Here is a 27,840-nt window from a genome sequence, read left to right on the forward strand (position 1 = left end):
TTTCTTTTGTGCCAGTGCAACCACTCGGACAGCTAAATAGCAAGACAGGTCAAAGAGCAAAACTGTCCCCAATGCTCCCAAAAAGCAAAAAATCCCAAACCAAACCAAAACCCTTCAGCACTTCTTTTGGTTTTGTTTATTTGTTAGTTTGTTTTCCCAGCTAGCTGAATATCCTGGTATTCATGTATGTGATATATGAATATATCCTGATATTCATACGTGCAAGTGCTCCCATCAATGCACAGGAGACAAATAACAAACGGTGGAGAGTGGCAGTAAATGCATCAGCCAGTTTACACACTGTTAGATCAAACTTGAAACTGGAAAATTTTCCTCTTTTTTCTGAAGAAAGACTATCATTGTTTACTTTTTTTAATGTTTGCATTGCTTTTTCTAATTGCTAGCTAAAATGGCAACCACATAAAACAACTCAATTGTAGACTGCGAAAAATGCTGGATAACATGAGAAAGAGGAGCCATTTACTTAGTTGTATCTTCTTCACTATCAGAAACATACTGTAGATGCGTCTTTGAGAAAGAATTTCCAAAAGGAAACTCACTCCCTCTATTTCCAGACTCCAAATTGCTAAGGCCACTGTATCACTTGAATACCTTTATTCATCTTGCTTTGCTTAGAAACAAGCTTGAAAGTTAATTTTAGGCACCAGAATCACAAGCCATAATGTGTTTTACAAGTCAGAGGGGGAAGAGAATTGTATTGAAAATAAAAACATTACCAAAGAATTTGCTGAACATTAAGAAAGCAGATAAAGCAGTAGCAATGCACAGTACAAGGTATTGTAAGAAAATAAACAAACTGCCTACAAGAAGCCCAGCAATCACAGTTCTAAATCATTTGCAGATATGAAGAAGTAACTGATACCCAGGTCAACACAGCTTTGTGTAATGCTTCTGAAAATATTTATCAGCCTCATTTACAGTGAAACACCTAACACCTGTGAGTTACTCCTGCTTGGCATCAGCAAACTACAAATTGGTGATAAAAGAGGACCTCAAGTGGCAGAAAGTAGGAGCTGCAGATTATACAAACTGCTTCAAAGCACTCCTCATTAAACACTTTACCTTATTTTAATCTCTCTGTCCCATGGACTCATACTATGTTCTCCACTGAAGTGAAAAGATGTTTTCTCTAACATTTGCTCCACGGGCGTATTACTTTGGCCCCAAAGGTCCTTTCGTAATACTCTACAAATAAATGTCATTTTACACACATAAGAAACTACATGTTTCAGGGCTGTTGCTAGATGATACCTAAATTCTTACATTCAATTTATAGAGTTTTTTCAGCTTCAGTTTAAAATTTTAAATTCTCTTCATTCATCATGAGGCAGCTTGAGAGCAGGCAAGCTTGAGAGCAGCTCAGAATTTCTTCCTGAATCCTGGAGACGCATCAAAACAGCCAGAACCTCTCTCTGGGGCACAAAGCTCCCTCACTGTCAGCAGAGGACCATGAACATTCTCAGTGTTCTGTTTCACTGAGACAGGTGGGAACTGGTTACCTGCACACTTAAGCTGCAGTAACTTGTTTCAGTAACATCAACTCTGGTTCAAAACTAAAGGGTGTGTTCAACTTTTGCTCAGCTTCTAGCTGCAACACTGCTTTTGGAGATGGGAAATATCACTTCCAGGTCTTTCTTAGCCCAAAAGGTTTGAACTGCAGCTCCCAAGTTTTGGAGTGCTCTGTGACAACACCTTAGTCACTGCTCCTGAAGCTAAGCTTACAATATGCATAGAAATGCCTGAGTCAAGGCAGGAATATATATGTAAGAGGAGACTTGAGTCTCCACCCTGCTGAAGAATCCAGTACAATTACTTTTAGAAGTTGCTCTCATATATGTTACCTAGAGCTCTTTTTTTATTCCAAGATACACGCTGATGTACTGCTGTTTCTTCCTGTACATTCCTACAAACTTCAACTGCACAGAATGTCAGAGGATGGACGTTGGAGTATAACAGAATGCATATTATTTAGAAGTCAGATATATGTAATCTAGACCTTTTACCACTAGCAAAAGTTCAAGCCTTTAGTAAATAATGCTTGTTTTATGTATTTTATCTTTGCATGCCATCTCTGAATGTATAATGATGAGACAAACCTTTTCTTTCATAACTTACTTTCTTATGAAAGCTGAGATTAAGAGAGTATGATTAGAAAACTAAAAGATTAGTCACACACCCCTGCAGCAGGACCTGTTCTAGCACATTTCTGTCATACTTTGAAACAGTGATTGTGACTTAGATATATAATGCACATTTTTCTAAACCAGTGAGATACAAGGGATTAGATCAGTGTCTAGATGTAAGGACAAATAAAGTTTAGTTTTAGCTTCCCAATGCTAACCACAGTAGTAGAAGAAGTATTCAAACAGTTTGTGGTCATGCTTTTTCTTAATCATTCTGATAAAATAATGCAAATGTCAACAAATGCTTGCTACTAAGTACATTTGCATATAGTGTTTCCTGATATTTGGCATCATGAGATATGGATACACCAACATTAAACTACACAAGCTACTTAGAAGAACAGAATATTCAAACTTTAGATTTTGTTACTCTCCACATGAGCCCTATCTAAAGGGGTGAACATTCTAAATCCTGTAAAAATCTATCAAAGTACGCTCATAGACTTTGAAGATTACACATAGATTTGACTTATAATCTCATCTGCTACGCTGTCTGACTTCTTGAAAAATATCCTCATCTTATCTTTCAATTATTAAAAAATTAGAAGTTTTCAAGCTTTTCATACTTACATGTATAATTTCTTGCATTTCATATTAATAAACTGCTCACATTACAAGGTATTTGCAGAGTCAGTCTGTGGAGAATGTTAAGTAATGTGGTAAGATAATGTTATGTTTTCTACAGACTATGAAAAGGCAAACCTGTGGCTTGATCTGTGTCAGAGCTACCGTGACAGCAAGCTGAAAATAAATGAATATACTCAGAGTACTGTGCAATGTTTGATGCCAGTGCCAGCTGCTTTTGTAGGCTGGGAGAAAGGACAGACAAGGGCTACTCATGCTTGCAGAAGAAAACTGCTAAAAGTGCAAGAAAATCACTTCTATCACTCTGAAACATAATTTATCTTGTCTTACTGGAGAGTCATATAGAGAACAAGTTCAGAGGGCTTGTAAAAACAAACACAGCACCCATAGGTGAGAAATTAGTTAAACAATGGCTGGCTAATTGTCAGTTATATCTGAGATTATGAATACATAACCACTGAAATTTTTAAATGCCTTTCAGATATCCTCTGTCCACTAAGATTAATGAACAGTTTCACTCTCAGAAACACAGTTCTAAAAACAAAGGAGCAAAATTATAGGTGACCAGAATAAAGTGACAAGTTTGGTGCTGGCAGCAATTACCTGACTCCACAGAACAAGAAACCCTGGGTAAAAACGCATCCTATATTTGCTTACATAGAGAAACAATAAAATCGAGTATGCTCAAGCTGTTCTCAAAAGTGTATGGTGAAGAATTAGAGCGAGAAAAAAAAAATCCACCCTCTTTCCTTCAATATATCCTATTCCTTTCAGTTATGGTATGCTTAGGTATTACTGGAAAGACACACAGTAATAAATACCAACATCACAAATGTGGTTTCCAAACTGAGAGGGTCACTTAAATTATCTAACATGTTTCTCACAAGCAGGAAATGTCCTTTGGACAACACTGAAAATGTCCTCACTGTTTAAGGGAAGCTCTGCACGTATACTGAAGGATCAGGAGCTAAATATAAAAGACGTTGCCAAGAGACCCCGGGAAGACACAACATTTTACATTGTGTCAAATGTGCATTACATAATAGGGAATTCACTGCCTAGGTCAAAAAAGCAACACTTCTATTTAGGCCTAATAAAGTGCAATGCTAGCAAAGGAACAAAGGGGGTTTTTTTCTTTATTACAGTTCATTTTAAATAAAAGTTACAACCAACTTTTCTCCCTTCTCATAAATCTTTTTATGTTGAGCATGATTGTTTTTAATTCTTCAACAGTGTGTTCATGTAAATATCTCACAACGATAACTATTCAGAGGTACTCTACTCTTCCCTTCACAAAAGCATTGCAGTGTTTACTGTCCAGATAGTAGAAGGAAGTCTATAAAAGTCACCTCTTTTTCTCCAGTATTATGCACATCAATAATCTGCAAATTGTTCTAATTAAACTAATTTAAGAATAAAATGTAGAATAGCAGCAGATGTAAATACTGTTTGATTAAAAAATGCACACACTTCAAACACATACTTACTGTATATCTCCCAATTAAAAATACACTAGTACCATTTACATTTTGAAAAACCCAAGGACAAGTTTTTTATTGCAATAGCAGCAGGTCTACAGAGTGAAGCAAATATCAACAGGTTACCCATAATTATTAAACCACATTATTTTGCTTTGCCTCAGTCATCAAAAAAGTGTGGGAGTTTGCTGAAATTTCTTACTCAAAATTGTTCCAAGGACCTCGTAGAAGAGGAAAGGGGTCATATCTTGACCCTAAAAAAGGTACAAAGACACATTCAACTCTGACACAGCACAATACATGATACCTCCACAAAAGCTGAAGAAGTTGTTACCAAAGCAAGTTCCCACCCTTGCTTTGCTGCATACAAAGCAGGTGTCTGGCCAAGATAGATACCAGTCTATCAAAATGCATGCATCTTCCCTCCCTCACAGTGATGGCAGCTCAATAAAGAAGAGAGTCACCAACTATTACAAAGACATTCACAGAGTTGTGCAGCTCTGTGGATTGGATTTGCTCATCCTTAAAACAAGGTAGTCTTTTGGCTGCCAATTCAGTTTCAGGCAACAAACCTTTCTTGTTGGTCCCAAAAATATTTTATTTTCTTGCTCTAATTTGTCCGTTTAAAATATTTAGGTGTGCTCATATGAAAGTGATGAATAGGCACATAATTATGTCCATCTTTATATGATCCAAACCTATGAGAAATATTCAACAAAGCAATACTATTAAAACATTATTTAACTCTTGCAATTAAATCATAGAATTACTACCCTATTTCTGAATCTTCTAGGTGGTTTATTTCAGAAACAGGCCCCAAAACTCTACTCAAATGTAAATTAGATTATAAGTACCCTCTCTTACTAAAGGTCTTTGAGTATAATGGAAACAATTAATTACATTGATTGTATTGATGCCATAGGCAGGTTATAACTGGAACTACACCTGACAAAGGTGAGTGTTGCATTTATCTACTTCAATTCAAATTTCTCAAAGTTTTTTGTCCTGATTTCAGTGGAGATATAAACACCCATAGCATCAAAACAGTCAACCCTGTTGTTAATATTGTACATCTTATTGTTGAAAATTATGGTGAAAATTTTAATTTTTCAAGCCATATTTAAATATGAAAGTTTTGACAACTGACTATTATGGCAGACAGACTTGCAAAAGTAAAATGGAAAACTTATTCAAAATATCAGCACTAAATAGTATTTAAGAGTAGTGCCATTGTATTTCCAAAGAAGTAAGAGGTAATCAGAAAACGTTAAATCTATTCCAATAGGGTATACATTTTCTGATTATAGGCAGACAAAACAAATTAGGACAAGATTCTGTGCTGAAATCAACTGAGAAAAATCTGAATGTGAATGTTAACCATAGGCAAGTTCTGTCATGTAGAAAACTCTGGGCAAACTCCGGCTTAGACAGGAAGCCAGTGGCTGAGTGGTGCACAAAAAGTGAGTACACTCAACTGCTAGGTGTAGATGAGAAAGTAATATGTTCTCCATTATGCCTGTTAGGAGTAGTAAACGTAGTATGACTGGAAATTTTATCTCTCTGTGGCAATTTCTATCACAAACTTCAAGACTCTTTCACTGATATTAATATTAGAATACTTTCTCTATATTTCTCTTCCTCATGCAATATCAGTGAAAAAATGACAGCATTTTAGAAATAAGCAACTCTTTTACATTAAACCTAGTTCTTTTTTTTCCCTTCTTGACACATGTAACATACTGCTTCAGGCATTCTCTTTAATTTTTGCTCCAATTATATGGTATGTTTTAAAGTGCTTATGTGAAAAGTATTTGATGTATATATTGTATTTTGTATTCTAAGTAACAGTATATTAAGACCCCAATCTCCAAAGTGCTGAGAAACATGGGAGATCTTTCATCATCTATAAAATGAGTCACCACACCACTTGGCAAATATCCCCATCAAACAATCTCAGAAATTAATCAACTGGGTGCAACGAGCATTACTTGCAATTTATGCTGTGACACAGCAGACTGACTTTCCCAAAGTACATGCCAAATCAATACAAAAAATGGAATTACAAATCAGAAATTCTTGGCTCCTAATCTTCTGCTCAGTCGGGTACTGATCAGTGTCTTCCACCTTGAAATAATTTTGTTCCTAGACTTCTCTTTTACAAGATGTCAGCTATATCATCCCCTTAATTTCTTATGAGACACACTGACCTGGGATTGAAATGGATGTCCTCAGGAACTTGGCTGGGATCAGTAACAAGTCTGTCATTGTCAACATAGCTATCCACGTGATCTGGAATTCTAAATTTGGCCATCTGGACTTCTGAATCACTTAAACCAGCATGAGATATGCGGGCATAACCCAGCCTATCAAATACAAGAAGAATTATTTGAAGTAATAACTCAAGGCAATTTCACCACATTTTTAATAAATATATCTTTTTTTTCCCAAGAGTTGCGCTTTAACTTATCAACACAATTTTCCTTTCCTGTGAATCTCACCTTCAAAAAACTGAAAGTGCTCCATAAACAGGATCATAACATCATGTCACAAGTATTAAAACTGAAAAACTGTAAGCGTTTGACAGTAAAAGTAAGTTCTATGTCTAAAAACATTTTTTTAAGATTAAAGCTTTAGAATATGAGTGCTGGTATAAACTCACAAAAATTTCACTGAAGAAATTGCAATATTCAAGAAAAAAACTCAAGCATTGATTGAATGAATAATGAGAAAAATGAAAATTGCAAATAGAGTTTTAGTTGTTTTTTTAGTTACCTTTTTTTCATTTTTACTCAATACTGTTAAGACAGCTATCAAGTTTACAATTTTTATTCCTGTGAACACTGCAGAACTTGCATAATTTATTCAGAATAAGCTGAATTCCATTCTGGTACATACATCACCAAGAGAATGATTTACAAGCAATTTGGTATTAAAAGATATCGAGTGTATAGGTCCCTCAGTATGGGCTTAGACAGTTCAAGTTTCCACTAAATCCAGCATAAAGATTGGCTGGATTAGATCAGCATTTTGCTTCAAGAAACATTTTGATCATAGCTCAAAATTTGTATTTTCTGTTTCACATACAAATTAGGGCTTAGCCTTCACATTTTAGAATGAAGTTGCAAAGCCAGAGCTTCGGAAAAATGTATTTTTATGCTACCAAAGCACTAGATCTGAAGGATTTTGACACAGAATGATGAAACCTGTAACAGTGTCTTTGCAAATTATATTCAGAAATACACCAGTTTTTGTGATCCTGAGATCAGTGTTTCACATGATCGTATGCTTGATCCAACTGCCAACAATAATCGTTTAGGGATGTAAGACTCTTCCACAAACACCTACAAAACATTATAAAACTGATAACCATAAAGATACTTAAACCACCAAGTAAGTGATCCACTTTAACATACCTTATTACTCCACGATACATAATATAGCTACACCATCTGTCACGATCTGTACTGTCAATATCCTAAAAGTGAAAGGGAAAAAAAGTCAAATAAGGTAAGTGCTCATCTGGGTAGGCTTTAAATCAGTAACAGGACCAATGTCTAAACTCACTGCAGAAGATAGTTTTGCCTAAAACATTGTAATGAAGTAGAAAGAAAAAACCTCACTGCTAGATATGGACAAATCAGACAACTTTTTGACACCTCTTAATGTGGAGCTCAGTTTTAAAATAAAAGAATCACAAAATTAGAGGCTGTCTGGAGATCACCTACTCCTAACCCTGGTCAAAGTAACTTCAAGCAGGTTGCTCAGGGCCTTAAGCAGCTAACTTTTGAGTATCTCCAAGGATGAAGGTTTCACAACTTCACCAGGTCCCTGTTCTAATGCTTGACAACCCTGTGACTATTTTTCTTCTATTATCTAACTGACATTTCCCTTGTGGCAACTGCTGTCCATTGCCTCTTGTTCTTTCACTGTGTAACTCCACCTTGTCTGCAATTTATCATGAGGTAGCTAAAGACTGTATTTGAAAATGTGCATGTATTTTCTTCTCTATATTTAAGTTACTAATTTGAAACACTAAGCTGAATGTTTCCAACATATATTTTCTCAAAAGATGCAATATTTTTATATTACCTGGACATTTCCATTTTGTATTAATTCAGTATAGTCTCTGGATCCAGGAGCTGATGTGATGTATCCTAGAAAAACAACTTGCTTAGAGCTAGCCTTCAATAGGTTAGAAACAGCTATTGCTTGAAGTTTTCTGTCCAAGTCCTCTCTGAAAGAAATGGAAAAGACTTTAACACATATACATTTTAGCTCAGAATCTTTGTGCTATGACATAGTAAACCACAAACCAATCTGGTACCATTTTTATTGCTCAATATTAGAGAGTAGGAAAGTTCACAGAAAGCTCATTGATTCAAAATTATCCCTACATTTGATAAAAGCCACATGGTCGTGGTAGATGTAATTCCCATTCTCTTTCTATCCATTACAGGAACATTTTCTATTACTGTTTTGTTTTTAATACTGATCTCATCACTAGGAAATATGAATGTTAGTGTTTTGGTTATCTGAGGCTTTGTCTCTGCTTGCACTTAAATTTTAACCGTGCTAGCACAATGTGGGGCATAACAAAGAACTTACATGCTAACAAAACTTTTATGACGGACAGATCACGGTAAATATAGTATTAAAGTCTGGGTCCCGTAATTTATGAAATGCAACTTGAGTTACATCATCCCATTAGCATTACTTAATTACATTTGGCATGAATTCTACATCTCTTTAACAAGATTTGCACATGAGTTCCAACATGACCAAAAGTGATAGCGTAAGTGGAGCCTGGTAAAATACTTCATTAAATCCCATTCCCTGTCCTTTGATTTGTCATAAAATAATGCAAAAGCAGTTCTCTTTCTATGATTCTTCATGTTAATGACATTAAACAGTTGTGTAAATCATGATGTCTTCTAGATTTTGGTAGTCTGGACTAAATAACATCGACAGAGAGAGGTGAGTTGGGAATCTGTAGACCCAAGAGAAGACAACAATTAAGTGCAGTTATGCTTTCTAAATAGTGGTACTTCTGACTGAAGCAAATGCATTAGGGAGAAAGAGCACAGTGACAGGAGACAAAAATACCCCAAACAAATAAAAGCCTGACCTAGGTATAGGTGAAGTTGCCAGCTACCTGTTCTTTCCAGAATAACACCTCTCCAGGAGATGGGATCTTTTAAAGGCACAGGCACGGTTATATTCACACATTTTGAAAATCGTATTTAAAAACAACCCTAGCTATCCAGTATTCTATAGGCTATGTCAACTTAAGCAGCAGAAGAACAAAATATTAAAAACAAGCAATTTTTAGTTGCAGTATTTATTACAAATTCATTCCCCTCTAAAACCCAATCTAATTGCACTCATTTCCCATGTGTCTCCTCATATTTTCTTCTTCATCTTTATGCCATTTCTCTGCAAGGGGAGAATACACTGTTACTCTCCTCTGCTTTGACACACAGTTTCTCAGAAAGCAAGTCTAATCATCTGTGTGAGACACAGAATTAAATTCCCTTCTAGAGTTAAAAACAGGGAGTGATTTCAGACAACTGTATTTGTTTAGTACATGGGAAATCTATAAACAATTTGCAGGTTTTGTGCAGTTTCTACACAGGGGAAGGAATTGGGATACAGAGAATTCCTATGGCTCTCTGAGCAGCTTCTTTGTGTTATAATATTCTGCATCCTATCCATAAATGGGCTTCTCCAGGAATTATAACAAATTAAAAAAAGAAAAAAATTCCAAATCTTACTACATAGCCACAAACACATTAGATATCACATCAAATATACCAGAAATTACAGCTACAGGGAGCATTCACAAAACTATCTCTTCTTAATACCCATTACAAATGAGTAATCAAAACACTGTTTTCAAGAACTGAAATATGAACCTTATTCTTTTCCATCAATGCTTTGAGTTATTGGTATAATTCTGCTTTTCTGGATTCAGAGATCAGACTTCATATTTCCACCTCCATACTCTCAAAAGGACACTGATGGATATTTTTTGCTGCTGTTTCAACACTGTCCTTTCTTGGAGGTTTCAGATTTGTCACTTTTTATTTTTAATAAATAACAGTGTTCCATTAATGCTATCTATCTCTAATTGTACCTATCTGCACTCATTGTGGAATGTAAGAGATCTATTCCACATACAAGAAGTCAGAAGGATACTATCCTGCACTGAGATGCATCTGTAGCCCTATCATTTACTGTGACTTTGCAGAACTATATGTTTAAATCTCTAGTAATTCAGACAGAAAGTTCTGCTGAGTTTTGCATGACACATTTGTCCTACTTAAAAAATGCTTCAAAATTTTAAACCAGTAGTTTAACCAATTTTAAACTATCATAGTATTTCCTCAAATGTGCCCTGCTAGAACCAGTATTACAGCAGCTGTTTTTAAAGGGTACAAAAGAAATCCCAGAAGTTTGCAAATTATGTTACATGACTTTGTACAACATCCATGTAAAAATAAATAAAATACACACTCTTCATTTCCAAAGTGAGCGACAACAAAATCAACCAGCTTCCCTGTGAAGTTGACAGTCAGGGAGATGGCAGGTGCAATCTCTCCCTCTGGAGATGGAAGGAGGTGATGGATTGATTTTACAATTGGATACCTTGACAATGCCATAATCCTACATGAGAAGAGGCAAAAAGTTACATTTTGTGGTTCACAAGCATCAAAGGTGTGAACTAAGAAGATAAATGTGAGCAGAAGACTAACAGTCACTGAACAAAACTATCAGACCAGATTACAAATGATCTCTAGTGGATTTTTCTGAATATAGAAGGTTTCCCTCTGCTTAAGTACATGTCTGAAAATGTATCATCAAGTTAATTAAGATATTATTCCATAACTGAAAATTCTTTAAGCTTTTCATGATCTGTATTTCAGACAAAACAGAATTTTATACTACCAGAAATTAAAAGGTGTTTTATTAAAAGTAGAAGTAGGTAGAAATACATCTTTTAAATGGGAGATTTCTCTTTTTTTGGCTTCTGTTTGGACATTTTGCATGAGGTTTTTCAATGTATTTCATTATTAAAATTTCAGAGAATGACTTCTCTGCCCCATTTTGCCTCAAATAGACAGATTCTGGAAGAGGAAAGCTAATAAATGCCCCTCACATATGGCAAAAATTAAATAGCCATTGCAACATCAGTAAGAAGTTCCATCTGCCATAGAGATGTGTATCTCTCCCTGAAAAAAAAAAATCCATACCATATGCCACTATTTTTCCAGAGGGCAAAGATATTAAAAGATATGCAACTAGTAGGTGGTCAAGCATTAAAGTAAAATTAGACACAAAATATCTGGTCAAGCAGACATGAGCCTTTCTACTCCCTTTTCCCATTACACAGCCCAAGCTGGATTTAATGAATTCAAAATTTCTGGTACCTCCTGATGCAGCTACATGTTCCAACTGCTATCATATTTTTTAAGTCTGAAATATAAAATTCTCATAGCCCAGAACAAAATATGTGAAAGGACATCAGATACAGTACACAGAATGCTAGACTTCCAAATCTGTACATGAAATGCATCACCAAACCCAAAGTATTTTATGGGGGCAGGCACCAAAACCTGATCATGTTTAACTATGAGAAAACTCCATCCAAATTTCATGGTAATGCTAATGAATAAAAGCTTGTCCCTAAAAAACAAGCTCCAACAAGTGATTATAGTGATAATTATCCCAACTATTCTTTGCTCCTGTATTACTGCAGTTAGTATTGGGCAGTATAGTCACATCTATTTATTTATTGTCACTATGCATATAAAGATGACTCACCCCCAGGTGTGATCTCTTGTGCTTGGACCAAAATCTGTGTAAAATCCTAGTCTTTCTCCTAGCCACATTGTTGGATCATGGTTTCCAATGAATGGCTTAGAGGCATCACTCTCTATAATAGTGATAAAATCTGCTTCTAAAAAGGAAAAAAAAATATTTTCACATTTATAACTATTACCTATAAATAAATGGGACCTATACCTTTATAACTACATATTTTCAATAATTTCCTTTTGATTAGAGAGGGATGGACATAAGCCCTCCAGGAGTCAGTCATGGCAAATTTATGTTGGCAACAAAGTCATGCCCAAACTTTTGCCTACTGCAGGCCACACATTCTCTGATGAAGATGTACTTAGTGCCTGCTTGCCATAGTCCCTGGTGCATAACCAGAGACACATGAGACTGCAGAGTACAGCTGGCCTGCACAGACCAGCACAGACCTCGTGCAGACGATTTCAAAAGCATCAGAGATACTGTGCACACACAAATCAACAGCACAGTAGCAAGTCTACTGCTTTCAACTTGATGAACAAGCACTACATAGCACATCTGCACTTGCCTTCATCTACGAAATCCTACTGTGATTCAAAGGGTCCTGTGCAAGACAGAACTGGATGCTGAAGTGTCATATGTAGTGATATTCATCAGCAATATGAGAAGAAAAATCCAAATAAGAAACAAAGTGTTTCCTCCAACCAGAAATCTCTTTAAAACATATTAAACAAATTATCACCTCTGCAAATGGATTTCTGACAGAAGTGGTTGTATTGGAAGAGCTCACAACTTGAGGAGAAAGCCACTAAATGCAGGTTATTGTGTTATTGCAAAAATTGAATCAGTTACCAAGCAGGCATTTTCACTTCTGTCTCTTCAGATGAATCCTCCCAAATATAAATGGAGAAAAAAAGAGTTACCTGTCTGATTAAGCAAATTAGCTGATCCTTCCAAATTAGACCATCCTTCATTGTCATATCCAAATCTAAAAGGCCAGATCATAGCAGAGAAATCTCTTTTTGGAACCTCAAAAAATAAATGGAAAAAGTCAAATACAATTTGAATTTTACATATTATTGCTTTGCAGTAAACAACATCAAACACATGGCGCCACAAAAGACATGAAAGAAAAGATGTTTTAACCAATATGTTTTCCTAATAAAGCTGTCAGAATTACACAAGACTAAATTTGCTATTAACAAAGGAATAAAAGTCATCATAGTTAAAACAAATTTGTACAAGTAACAGTAAAGAAATGAAGAGGAAAGAGACAATACATTTTTTCATATTACTAAGAGGAACTACCAACTTTTTACCACACAATAAGGTATTACAAACCTGAATTAATTTAAAAAGAAAGCCAACTGTATGTATCTGCGTGTGTTTGTGAATCTAACACTAAACTTTTCAAGTCTTAAGCATCTTGTTATCACCACTGCAATACCTATTTTCTTGCCAGATAGAAAACAGGAATCTTCTGATTTTTATACAATTTCCAAAACTAGTCTTAGTCTAATCTAAAATAAATCAACTTTTCAGAAAGCTTCAATTCAGAGTTATGATACAATATAGAACCATAGAATTCCTTCATCTGGAAGAAACCTCAGGAGGTTATCTGTTCAAACTTCCCTTCCCTGGGATTAGGCTGCTAATAGCAGTGTCCAGTTTGAATATAATTCAAATAAACTACTTTATAAAAGTAATGTTCAAATTGAACATATGAGGCAAGAAGAACTCAAATTTTAAAAATACTTCTTCCTTTGTAGCAGCACTATAGTCTCCAAGACCCAGATATTTCAATTTGGCATGAATTTATAAATTAAATTTTTGCATCTTCAATTCTGCATTAGTTTTGCTGAATACTTGGCCACTGGTACAAAGATTTCTTCAGCAACAATTAACCCACCTTAGCTATCACACACTTATTTTACTGTATGTTTGAAAGTTGTGATTCTCACAAACACCCTACTCACCCCTTGTCCCAGCTTCTTCTGGTAAGTTTTGTAACGCAGACCCAATCCAAGCAAACCAACACCAACAAACAACCACAATACTTAGAAGAGAAAAACACAGAAAAAAAGTTTTTAATGCAAGAAAACACAGTGTTGTTATTATTGCTGTTAAACAGGACAGGGTACACTGTTATTCTAAGGTGTGCTGTTCACAGAATGAGAAATTTGTACATTTAAGTTTCCACACATGCCAGTGGCAACACCAGATCAAGTCAGTATCTATGAGTGCAGAATATGAATATGTGTGCAAATACACTCTCCAAAACACAACATTCTGAGCAGAAAAAATGTACCAAAACTCCTTGGAATAGTTATGTAAAAACTATGCCTATGGAAGAATTCATTATAGGAGATGAGTAAGAGCATTATGTAAACCCTTCAGTGTTTTCCTTTCTGTCTGCAGGTATGTATTTGTAGTACACAATTTTTATTTTGTATTAATAGAAGGTGTGGAATAAAATTTTGTTTACTTTACAAGCCTTTAGATGTCAGAAAGATGTGATTCTTGCCAGACTTCCCAAGTGGTCATTTGTTTGACACACTCTCGGAAAGGCACTGTGGCTTCACAGAAAGCATATTCAGAGCTTTCCCATTGCTCCTGTAGCCTTACAAATAATAGTGTACCCTTTAGAGCTCTCACCTTTTGGCACATTGTAATTTGATGATCAAATCCCTCTGCAGTTATTTCATTTACACAGTGGCATATGCTACCCACAACAATTTCAGTAACTTCAGTTTATTCTTTCATATATTAAAAAAGGTATGAAATCATTTTAAAGCAAATTTTCTGGAACAGTTTTGTGTAAAATTCAAATACATTTTATAACGGATGATGTCAGAAGAAAGGACATGCTACTTATATTAGCACATATCAAGCAATTTTATACTCTGCAAGACACAAAGGTGCTTAGATGGGAAGCTGAGAAACAATACAAGTCTGGACATGATGAGGAAGTACAAGAGGTACTGTTGCAATGCTACAAGATTAGCTGAGCAAGGGCTGTACCTCTTTGTGACAGGTAGTATTTTGAAATATTAATTTACTTTTGTGAAATGTTTCTTAGCAGTAATATTCAAACCACTTTAAATGGTGCACACATTGCCTCTGACACACAAACTCTCACAGGCCACATTCTTCTGGCCACTAAGTATACAGGGTCAAGGCCTCCACAAAGATTCCAGAAACAGCCCTGAAAAACTGTGACGCCCTATTGTCTCCTCCTTCCAAATGCAACAAAATGTACTCAAACGGCAAGTGATTTGATCCAAAGTCACAGAAGAAGAAAAGATGCAAGAATTGGAACTGCCAGCATCCTGATCTCTGTAGGGTTACCATGCCCTAATGTCTAGCAATTTGTTCCTTTACCAAACTTCACAGTATTGACAGACTTTTTCTTCAGAAACTGTAAGCTGACAATGAAAATAAATCAGGGGCCCAAATGATTGCAGACAAATAGTTGAAACATTTTTTTTCATGGCCTCCTCCGCCACAAAAATTAAACCACAAATTATGCCAAATCCATTTTCACATTTTGGGTTTTGCCCAGTTTATGGCCTCTCTTTAACACACTCCATCAGGAATAGCCTCTGTCAGCCATAACCACAGTGAGTCTGCTCCTCTGGTAGTACATGTCATCATTAACCTGGAACTAGGCCAATATCAACTACAAGTCTGTCTCTAAAACTAGTACCAAATAACATTTCTAAAACATCTGAGCAAAATGCTCCTCAGTGGTACATTTTTTCCTCAGCCAGTATTCCTAGAGTCATGAAAAAAAAGGAGCTAAAATTATACTTACGTAGTTTAATATAGTTTTTACTCTTTCTGAAGAGTGGTTTTTGATTGCTTTTCACTTCAAAGACAGAGCTGAGGTCTTTCTTGGTTCCTGTTAGAAAGTCTGCCCCAATACATAACATTATAAAACCTGTAAAAATATAAGTAATTTGTTTTTTCATAGAGCTTTAACATATTAAACATTGCTCATAAACACATCATTTATAAATTCACAGTTGTTGTGTTACAACACAGCAACCTTATGGCTCCAACAACAAGGATGATTCAAAGCACAAATGCAGATAAATGCCATACCTAATGTGGCAATGCAGGAACGATGCTATTTATTGGCAGCACTCTCAAGTAAAGGTATTGTGGCAGGGTATTGTGTCAAATAGGCTAACACATGGTAGACAAATTATGCCAAAATCTTTCCAGGCCCTGTTGATAGCTACAAATCTCAGCTCAGCCCACTGTTTTCAAAGTTTACTGAAATTAACCTGGGCAAGAACAATTGAATTACACCTAGATATAACAGAACCTTAAAATAACAGCTTGATTAAAAAAGTATTTTGTTGATTGCAGATATCTATCTTTGCAAATAAACTGCTCTGTTATCAAAATACAAGTGACACATTTTTCGTACAGGAACTACAAAAGCAGTCGCTCAACGCTTTCTTCTAAAACAGCATAAGCAGACTGCAGCAGGTTGGAAGGCAAATTTAACATGGCAGTAACTTGTATTCTTGAACTCCAGAGCCAACAGAAAGAGTTCTGCTTTTTAAGAACAGACACCTAAACACACCTACAGATAAAATTTAAAAGCTAATAAGCAACTTCAGTGTACTAACTGTTGCAATGCATGGGGATGGTATCTTTTCAATAAGTAGTTCAGACAAATAGTACAAGGTCTTTTCCAATCCTTTATGAGATCCAATTACCTTCAAAGAAAGCACAGGAGGATAATGAATTGGATAAGAGCTCTGCTGGAGAAGATATATGTCCTTAATATCTTTGTGGCACAGTTAGTTAATTATAGAAGCCATGTTTTACTTCAGAGTTATAGCTAACAAAGAATAACTATTACTCAATATTTTTTTATTGCCCTTACTTGTTATATTAGCTGCAGTGAAAGTCTGCAAACCAGGACACTGGGTCTTGTGCAATGACTAAGGGGGCACACAAAACCTTTCTCAAAGGGAGACTGATTCACAGCCATTAAAGTTGATGAAGACCAGGAATCTGACCCCTCAGCATTATATTACATCAGAATGTAGAAGCACAGAAGTATTGAATATGGTGATCTTACTTTCATTGTCACTTTTCCTGGTGCAGTTCCCTACCCAAAATGCAGCAAGAGAAAGGCAGGATATTGGACAGGAGAAGAAAGCAAGAAATAGCACTTGCACCTGAAAGAAACCAGAAGAAAACAAGCAGTTTGCCAGAAGGCCAAGCTGTAAGGATAAAAGCACAGAAACAAATACACAGTCTCATGGTACAGTCTCTGATAAGCAATGGGATGGCAACAAAAAGATAGAAACTGGACTTTCAGATGGAATTTAAACCAATGTACCATCAGCTGAGATGTGTTCCATTCCCAGTTTGCTTTTTACCAAAAGAGAAAATTATGGTCATCTCTATGTTACTACCCAGTGATCATGCCAGGTAAATGAATCACAAGCATGTATTTTAAAGGAAGTAACAGAGAGGGATTTTGAATAAAAGTCTTTCTTCTGTCAAAGCATTACTCAAGAAAGCATTTGACACTCCTCTACCACATGCTTTCTTCATAGAACTTTAAATAATTAAATTTAATTAGCTAAGATAACTGTTTCTAAAGACTCCCCAGAGTGCTTTCAGAACAAATAAAATAATGTAATAATGGAATAAAACTCTCCTCAAAACATGACAAACTCAAATCCCTCATGTGATTGCTTCAATATAAGAAACACACACGGAAAGTAAGAAACTGGAGTGACTCAAAGTGGTTGCAAAGACATTTATGAAATCTAAAACCTTTGGAGCAACAAGTCAAGCAAAACATTCATTAATCATTTCCTAATAAAATATAGGCTAATGCATCACTATTTTTAAAATGTGCCACACAATTAGCCCAAGACAATGTTTGGCATTGTTTAAACACAGTTAGTGAAATATGCCACTGAAACATGTCAGTACCTATTCAGAAAATATTTCTGGAGACAAAACCAGGAAGGGTTGGTTTCCTCTCCACCTCTCCACCCTCATCAAGTGATCATTTTGCTAAAGCCTTTGTATTTGCTCAACTCAGTTCTTCCTTATTTGCAAATACCTGACAATTCTTTTCTTCCTGTCCTGTTCACATGTTCCTGACACTGCAGGCTCAACTGTATCCCTCCAAATATGCTGGTGTGTCCATACAACACAGGGCAGAGCCACATGGAAAAGAAGCTCAGGGATCAGCAGGATGCTGCACTTTGCTCTGCTGAGCAGGACTAAATAATGCACTGTGTGTTACAGTCTCAGGAGCTACCTTGTTACCTGAGGCACCTTAGGCAGCCAGCATACTTGTGCATTCACACCCTGGAATGCAGCCATATTTTTAGGATGACTGATTAACAGATCTCTTCCTCCATTGCGTACTTAGTTCTCAGACATTTTGTCACTCTATCATTTTCCCTCAACTGAATTCCACTTTCTGTCCACATTTTAGACTGTTTCTAACAGTAAAGACACAAGTAGGTTATTTTTTGCATGTCTCATTAATTTTTGCATTGAAACTCCTACCATAGTAAATCAAACAGCAACTGAGCATTTGAAAAGATTCTTTATACACTAGATACATTTCACACGTCTGCCTGAGGCTAAAGCAAGCATAATCATATTTGTTCATAATCACAAATGTACCTAAAAGAAGATGGGAACTTTCTCTAATGTAAACTCCTCCAGGTACAAACTTATAAGCTGTACACCATACACAGAAGAATAATTCAAGAACATAGGCAAACATGGCTGTACTCATGGCTTTCCCAGGATGCAGACAGCTAACAAAGCGTCCAGCTAGCTGAGGCCACACACACATAGTAAAGATACCAAGAATGTTGCCTGCAATAGCAGCACTCCAGGTGTGTAAATAAAGGAGACCAGCTGAAGATGCTACACCTGTAAAGGGAAAGAAAAGAATAGAGTAAGTCTCCGTCAGGTCTATTCTCCACCATATTTATTTTCATATTCTGCCTAGGGGAGAAATAGTGTCTGGGAGATATAATTGTGCTTTGCAGCCACGAAAACTGCATCACTAGAAGGACTGTTATTCACAGTAGCCAAACACAGTCTTTTATTTTTCCCAATATCTCATTCTTTTAAATATTGCCTTTTCCACTGAAAACAGTACAGCAAAAGGACAGCAGAGAAACATCATCAAGAGCCAAAATGGAATTTTGGCTTACAGGGTTTTCTTACAGGGTCCTCCAGCGCTACAGAGGAATGTTGCAGTTCTTAAGAGATTAATAGGTTTGCCAGTTATGAACCTCTTTCATCATAATTCAGAATTAAACAAATAGGGTAATATGAAGAGAAAACATATTTTCCTAACCTTCTCTCCCTGTAGATAACCATATGATGGGCAAGAAAGCAACTATTAATCTTTTACTAACTGCAAGCTCCTTGACTTACCATGCTATCTTTGATTTGGGGATTTGATCCCAAGCAGAACATTAATTACCATAGAAACTCTCCATAACAGGACAACTTAATTTTAAAACATTATTGTATATAAGAATATTTACTAACTGTCACACCATGAAAGCAAATGTAAAGAAATCTTTTTAATATTTAACTCTTATACATCAAGGATCTGAGCATTTTAGGATACAATGCTTGAATCAACTAAAGAACCCTCCTGTGTTTGTTTTAAATAACCAACACAGGTACATCAAAAATCAAAGGTTCACACTTACACTACAATCTGCACACACATTTCTTAACAGTAAAACCTACATGTTCATACTCTTTTACTGCCTGCAGAGCTTGGCAAACAAAGAGATAGGAGGCAAGCTTGTCTCCAGGTGAACTGCTTGTTAAATTACAAGTTAGTTTGCCTCCTGTGGATTTGAGTGGCTTGTGTCATCTCAGCCCCATAACCCTAGATGTGGCTTTATCATAGAACCACTATGGTTGGAAAAGACCTCTAAGATCATCTAGTCCAACTGTTAAACAATGCAGATGGTCAGAACTGAGAGGCTGCTCAAGGGAACAGAACCTTAACAGCAGCCTCTGAAGACAATAACACTGCTCTGCAATGGCCTGGAGATTTGGCCTGTAGCCCTTGGTCAACTGGTCAGACATATGTGTACTACAGCCAGTGGCAGCGAAAAGGAGGCTTTGATTAGTCACACTTTTCTGAGATGTGGTGTAAGGTCAGAGGCCTTGAGTAAAGGGAATAAGGTAAAGGACAAAAATTCTGCTCTAGATTTGCACCTACCTATGAGAAACCAGGCAAAACTGATGACAGAAGACCAGCTCCAAAATGAAAGCATCAGTCCATGAGCCAGACCCAACAGAACTGTACCTCTAATACAACAATAAGGCAAACAAAAACATACATTAATATGATTTTTTAAACAGTTGGCATTGAAAAATAAACTTCTAGGTATATGGACAAGGGTGTTTGGTAATATATTATAATGGTTTTACCTTAAACAGAGATAAATTTTATTCACACCTGGCTACATTTTCTCCCCTTTATTGGATGTAAAAAACACCCAGTTGAAAATAATGGCAGCTTATTGTAATGCATAAGTGAGCTGTGCTCAGCAGCAAAAGCAGTCCACTGAAATCCTGGTACAAAAGGCAAAAAAAACTCAGAGAAAACGAGAGGGAAGAATCCACCCCAAAGAGAAGTATTTTCTACACGTCATAAGGGATCCTACAGTATCGAACACTGCTATCAGTCTTGGGTAGCTTTTTTGTATACCAATTCCAAATTATAAACTCGGTCACCTGCAACCACATGTAGTTCACTCACAATAACTAATTTGGTCTCTTTCTAGATTTTGGAAGCTGAATGAACCACACACAGCATTAAGACTACTTTCTTACTAATCAAAACTTCTACAGAAGCATATATTTTCATATTTCATGCAGTTTCTTTATGTCCATGCATCTCTGATCAACTCCTCTATGAAGTTAACTGATATACTAATTTACTGCATATTATAGATGCACTGCATTCTTAAGTCCTTGAATATCAGTCCTAATCTAACAATTGTTTGGCAACGTGGCAAATCAAGATTTTAATGCTGAAATAAAAATAATTCTGTATCAGAAAATTTTAAGATTTCCAGGTCTGGACAAAATACACAGAGATATCTGAAAGGAAAAATTAATTCTCTGTGTGAAGTACCTTGTACTCACTTTTTTCTATCTAAATTCTTAAACCATCATCTGGTTGAATTTTAATTTGTCACCCACTACAGCATTGGATTTTAATTACAACTTAGTAGTACTAATAATACTAATAATAATCCACTTACCCGTATGGATTAGGATCTGGACCCGTATGAGGATGTCCACTTACTGCCCATCTAGAAATTAATGAAACCTCCCCAAATATCCACAGAGTGAGGAACATGAGGCTGCCAAAAGCAATTCCTGATAAAAACCAATGAGGATGGGAAGCAGTCTCTCTAATCACATTACCAGTTTTGTTTGTTTCTTGTTTCCTCTTGTCTCCACCTAGAATAAGAACAGAAATACAGCTAAGCAAACTGTCAAATCCTATTAGCAAGAGTTACTGAGAAAAAGAAATAGCCAAGATCACAAATTTACCAGAATAAATTACATGCACAAAAACTAATTTATCTAACTAGGATTGTGTTATCAGAAATTGACAATACAAAAATATTAAAATCTCTACTAAAAACCTTAGGTCTGTCAAGAAAATATACTCACCATAAGTGTGCAAAAATGACAACATGCCCACCTGATTATTTTCCTAATACTGGATTTTAAATATCTAAATTGGCTTTGAAAATCAGCAGAAAAGTTATTAGAATTTGTTCAGAGGATTCTGTTCTCCGAAACTCTAAACTCTGATAAGAACAAAACCTGACACTTCCAAATAAGCCAGAAATAAACTCCCTTCCTTCTCCTTTTTTCCATGCACTTTAGAACCTCTCTAATCTAAGGAGAAAGCAGCACCTTTAATTGCATGGACATATCACTGTGTCACTGACAAACAAGACAGATTTCCTTCCTCATTTCCTGCAGTAAATTCCCTTTCTAAATTCTGATGAAAGCTCAGGATTAACTTCTATCATGTAATGCTAGCTAACAAACAATATGCATGATGCTAATTTATACCCGCTTACACACAGATGAGGTTTTATCTTTCAATTAATTCATTCAGGTTATACTGAGAAGGAAGGAGATTCTGAGGATTTAACATGAGCTGCCTTAACTAACCAACCCAACCTTGCTGTCTTCCTTGGCAATACCACCTTTACAGTTTTCAAGTGAGCTTGGCCTACGCCAGCCCCCACTGCTGTGTACTCTGTCCAAATACTCCAAGAACTTGGGCAAATTTTAGCCAGGATAACTTGTCCACTCTTCCAATTCTTTGTTTACTTTGACGTATCAGCTGTTCCCCAACTTTGTCTTGTCTTCCCTTTTCTGTCAAAGGATGTACACTGAAAAACTCAGAGAAACTCAAAGTGCAAACCGAATTTGGAAAATAAAAAAAATATACCACAGATTTTTCATGCTGGAATGACGATAACCCATTCTGGTTTTCTTGGTCTTATACCAATAAAAATCAAAGCTTATACCTTTGTTTGTGTTACTGCCACATTATTGACACTGCAACTAGGAAAAAGTGGCAATTCCAGCACCAACTTAATACAGCTTGTATGAATTCTGACTCCAGTTCTGCCATGTTATGAGCAGATGGAAGTACCCCATGGCTTCTAAAGCCTGTCATGCTCATGCATCAGGTTTGAAATCAGACTGTGTTGGGGGAAAAAAATCAAATAATCAAAACCCAGTTACACATAGCTAGGTATACTTTAGGTTCTTTTTATAGCCACCATCTTTGTGATATGCTTACCTGAATAAATTTGCTCCACTGCTGCTACAAAACCAATTGTCAGTACGACAGTATTGGCAGCTTGTGAGCTCCAGACTGGATTAAGTGATGTATACCAGATACGAAGAACAAGGAGCATTATCTTGCCTAGGATGAAGCCCCATATCCTGATGAACCTGTAAGAATCAGTTTTTGAAACAGTGAGGTATTTGGGGAAAAAAAAGAGATCTTAACGCCTAGGGGATTAAAAAAATATATAATATTTTAACATAAATAAATGTCAGTTAAAATCCACTCAGTATAAGAAAATACCTTTGTAAACTGTTTCCTGACCACCATGTTACTGTTTGCACCAGCAATGAAGACGAAACACCAACAGCCAAGATGAGTAGTCTCACTGAAGCATTTGGTGCCTGGTATGATGCTAAGCTTCCTACAAGCAAACACACACACAGAGGTTGCTTTAATGGGCAACAGAAATCAGGTAATAGTGATTTCCTGTGCATTAGTTCAACCTTGTCTGTAATTTGAATGGCTATACCATTCATCTGAAAACACATGACACTACACATTTTTAAACAAACCAAAGAAATGTAAGTATGCATACAAACTGGGTATATCTGACTTTACAGCAGTTATCATTTTCGAGGGAAAAAATTATATGAAGCAATTATCCAGCAAATCAAGTGATTGCCTTAATTTAAGTACTTAGGGTGATTGATTCCATAAATAGGATATGTGGATAAAATACCTAAGCATACAGATATTCCTCAACTACGCACTTAGATAACCCAAAAGCCATAAAGTTTTATGTACAGTGACTGGTCCTTTCTCAAAAGGATATAGCTTTTGCTGCAGTGCACTTATGAAAACAAGTACACTACGGCAAAAGCCTTGTTCTTCATTAGGAGCAGTCACCATACATCGCACAGGGATTAGTAATCAACTACCTTAGCAGGGGTGAACAAGGCTTTCTCTGGCCCAGTATCTGATCTCAGTGGCACCAGCCTGTGCCATCTTATTACTGAAAACGGTCACTTTCCCAGTCACTGAAAGAGAGCACATCTTTGACATTTCTCAGGGGCACAGTGACCTCACCTTACCAGTAATTTTAAACTCTAACAGGTTTCTAGTTCAAGTGACTATGGACCGCGTATATCCTCGTAACCTCAGTCAATGTAGCAAATTCTGGCCCAGGACCAAAGACAAACAGCAGGAGAGGCAAGACTATTATGCTACCAGCCATTTGCTAAGTGAGTATGAGTCAAACTTGAAGAAATGTTAAGCAAGTAATGTCAGAAATGGCGCTGCAGATTCTGGCAACACATGCTAGGAATCCTCCAATTGTTTACGCGCTCATTCCGCTCAGAGTAAAAGATGAAAAGTTTAGAGCCAAGATGATAAAGATCAACGTGTACTGAAGCTGTATTTGTATGGACTTCAACAGGGGTTGCGTGTACAGTGCACACAGATTTCTGTCACTACATTGTACTGGCAATCCATAAACCTGCCTCTTCAAATATTTCATCATGTGCTCTACCCTGATTAAAGCTAGCGTGGGTTTGCCAAGTTAGAGCAGACACACCTTTTGTTGCTGGGCAAGTATACCCAAGACTTAAATATATCTATCCAAACACCCAAATTTAATGCATGTTGTCTGAAGACGCAGATGCAAATAGATACTACCACAGGGTACTTTGTTGTTGTTTGTTTTCAGATAGAACACCAAATCAAGTAGTATGAAAGGGTATGGAAATTAGAAGTTGCAGGGCAAATAAAGCTTCCTGAAAAGGCAGAAAGAAACAGAACAGAACAAAAAAAGTCATCCTCTTAAATATTCTGGTTCATCTAAGCATGAAGAATTTTCATATTGTTTGATTGTGAAATTGAATACTGAGTAGAATGGGGTGGAGCAGGCACGGGGTAGATTGTTCTGCCTGACAGTTTGACAAGTCCCAGAGGAAGGCCACGACCTTTCTGAGAAGGAAAGAAGGTCAAAAGAGAATGAATAAAAGTGTCTCAGTATGAAAAACGAAAAAGCAGAAAGAGTTGAGAAACAGGAGAGTCAGCATCTCAGTATGATGGGACAGAACTAACATAAAAGACCATCATAGACCTGTCACTGCTCTTTATTTAGCAGAACAAAAATTGCACACTTTTAAGTGATTTCCATCTCTTTTGGTAAAGTGAACTAGTAAACACAGGTGATCTGAAGGACTAATCTTAAATAAACATGGCAAATTTTATGTTACTGTCACATCTGAAGGAAGCTAAGGTGCAATTTTAAATGCTTGTACTCCTAGTTTCTAAACTAGAAGATCTTGCAGAAAGCAATACACTGAGTACTGCTGAAGGAAGCTGAAGTGGAAGATTCTGCTCACTGAGAAGCCTATTACAAAACAACAAGAAAAGTATTAGGATGGGTATAATGGGAAGAGTAGGAAAAGACAAGAACATGATAAGACTATTCTTCATCAAAATCAATGACACCGACAAACTGCTCAGTTCTACCATTTTTCTAGAGACAAAGAACAAGAATTCTACAGAAAAAACTACACAGGGGTAGTAAGTAAGATTATCTTACTCTGTCTTCTAACAGTAAAAGAGGCAAACTATGAGGAAAGTGATTATCTGACTATCATATTGACAAATGAGAAGCTAGGAACTGCTGCTTCTGAAATACATCACTGAGCAGCAGCAGTTTTACCCCTACACAGGATGGACATCCCTGTCTCCATAAGTTCATCTGGTGTGGCCAACTCTTTAGCAATAACTTGCTTCTGAACATGGCTGTAACTGCCAAACTTTCCCCCAAAACACTTCCAAAAAATCAACAAGAGCTAAGATCTGCACCAAAGTGGGAAACCCAGCAAGTCTTGATTTAAAGAGGAGCATGTGGGATGGGTAATGGGGCATCTTTTTCCCTGAGATTAAGATCAAAGTTTCTTCCTGTGCAACTGACAATATAAGAGCTTATAACCCCCATCATTATGCTACAGATGTGTAGATAGTTTTAATTTTAAAAATTAAAATTAGAAGAAAAAATCTGCCTCAGGAACTAAAAAAGAATGTTTCACTCACTGAAGACTACTTTTATAATAGCCCCAAGCTGTTCTGTAATGTCTCATCCCTACCCATTGTCACCATACAAAAGAAAAAAACCTGCTCTGGTGATATTTGTGTGATACTGAAAATACATTTCCTATTGGGCATCACTCATGCTAAATTAAAAGCTCCTAGAAATAAAAGTGAAATGAGATTTTTCTTCAATTATGCATTACAGTGGCTGCAAACTATATTTCTCTGACTAGAGCTAAAAGCTTGAGAGAAAAAAAAAGAAACCAACAAAATATGAGTATGGGAAGAGCAAGAACTTCTTATTCCTGCCTCTTTTTGAAATCATCTGAATTTTAAGGCAATTTGGAATGTTTGTTCCTATGCATTGAAACCAAAATGGAATCTATAACTCTCTGCAGTAAGTACTTACCAACCATAGCCAATCTCAGAAAGGCTAGGACATACTTATTGTTAGCCAACCTCCAAAAAGGGCCAATTGTCAAGAATATCGGAGAAAAGAAGGCAACAGCAAAAACTTCCAGGCCCGTGAGTGCCAATGTCTGAAGGGGGAAGTAGTAGATCATAGGTGGCAGTGCATGGTAAAGAGACCAAGAAAGGTAGCCTAAAAAAAAAAAAAAAAAAAAAGAAAAGAAAAGAAAACCCTGTAATGTATCTTCAACAGCAAGATTTCCGGGAGATTACTTAAAAAGTACCATTTTTATACTTCCACATATGGACTATCAAATGTATTTGAAAGTAGTTCAAGCAACAACAGCCACTTTCTGTGAAAAAATATTTGCTGTTAACATTAAACAAACACATTTTCCGAGGAAATAGAATGATGAGAAAAAAACAGCTCTTCCCCCACTCAAGACAGTAATTCTGACTTTGATCGTCAGTGAAGAAGTGCTCAACTTCGGAAAGGATTAGTGTTCCGAGGGCTGGCTAAACAAGCAGTCCACCCCCATTCTCAGGGCTCCTCAAAGGCAGACTGGTGGCTAAAGGAATTATTCTAATGAATCGGTGTGCTGCTCTCCCCTGGAGACACGTTATCCAGGCACACCAGCATGGTGCTATGAGTTTCCATGCTTAGAAGGAGATGCACCCAGCAGACAATCCCGCGGGTGGCTCGGTCTGGGGACCACTGTCGGCGCCCTGCCCTGTGCAGGGCAGCACAGCACCGGCTCTGCAACACCTGCACTTACACCTAGCCGGCAGCAGCAATAAATCCCAGGCTGATCCGAGAGACAAATGGCATTCCAGCACTAGAGGAAAAAAAGGACCCAAAGAAGAACACTCAGATGTGAGCACTATTTACTCAGTTCCGGAAGGGAGCTGTTCATTGGCGACACCCCTATAGGGTGGGTGAGCCGGGGCTGCCCTGACACGGCCGGTCCCGCCTGAGCCCTCCGCTGCCCGTACCCGCTGCCAGCCCCTCGCTCCCAGCCCGTCGGGCGGCACCGCCGCCACCTACCCAGGAGACTCTCGGAGAGAACGGCCTTCCACAGGGGAAACATCGCTCCGGTGCTGCCAGGCTCGGCGGGAGCTGCGTCCCTCTCCCCGGGAGCCGAGCCCCGAGTGGCCGGGAGGGCGCGGCGCTGCCGCCCGTCCCGCCTCACGGAGCCGCGTCCCCGCGGCGGGGGCGGGCAGCGCACGGCCGGAGCGCGCTGGGCGGCCGGGAGAGCTCGCCCCTCCACCCGTGTGTCAGCGAAGGAGCGCTTGTGCCCTGGACAGTCACGCCAGCGAGGAAGATAAAAGCAAAAGGTTCTCATCGCGCAAGCTGGCGGGCGGGGAAAAGAGGAGCTAATGACGACGCGGGGTTCGGGGATGTCCGAATTAGTGCTGTGCT

General features: G+C 37.3%; 1 protein-coding gene across 2 annotated transcripts; it reads right to left on the minus strand.

Moving 5' to 3' along the window:
- Positions 1-4,310: 4,310 nt before the first annotated feature.
- On the minus strand, positions 4,311-27,726 carry CWH43 (cell wall biogenesis 43 C-terminal homolog). 2 transcript variants are annotated; one of them, XM_085059006.1, is made up of 16 exons: positions 27,466-27,726; positions 26,422-26,613; positions 23,247-23,367; positions 22,956-23,110; positions 21,385-21,586; positions 20,334-20,422; positions 18,758-19,012; positions 15,897-16,022; positions 14,059-14,138; positions 13,006-13,111; positions 12,089-12,224; positions 10,781-10,930; positions 8,357-8,501; positions 7,681-7,742; positions 6,475-6,630; positions 4,311-4,965 (listed from the first exon to the last, which is right to left on the minus strand). In XM_085059006.1, the coding sequence occupies exons 1-16, from the start codon at positions 27,506-27,508 to the stop codon at positions 4,878-4,880; spliced, it is 2,106 nt and encodes a 701-aa protein (XP_084915132.1). In that variant the 5' UTR covers positions 27,509-27,726; the 3' UTR covers positions 4,311-4,877. The 2 variants fall into 2 exon arrangements, with proteins under 2 accessions (XP_084915132.1, XP_084915133.1); XM_085059007.1 differs by lacking the exons at positions 26,422-26,613; positions 27,466-27,726 and adding an exon at positions 24,033-24,702.
- Positions 27,727-27,840: the final 114 nt, after the last annotated feature.

Source organism: Lichenostomus cassidix, chromosome 4 (genome assembly GCF_008360975.1).
Source record: "Lichenostomus cassidix isolate B80296 chromosome 4, HeHo_3.0, whole genome shotgun sequence".
In the NCBI taxonomy this organism is placed as follows: Eukaryota; Metazoa; Chordata; class Aves; order Passeriformes; family Meliphagidae; genus Lichenostomus; species Lichenostomus cassidix.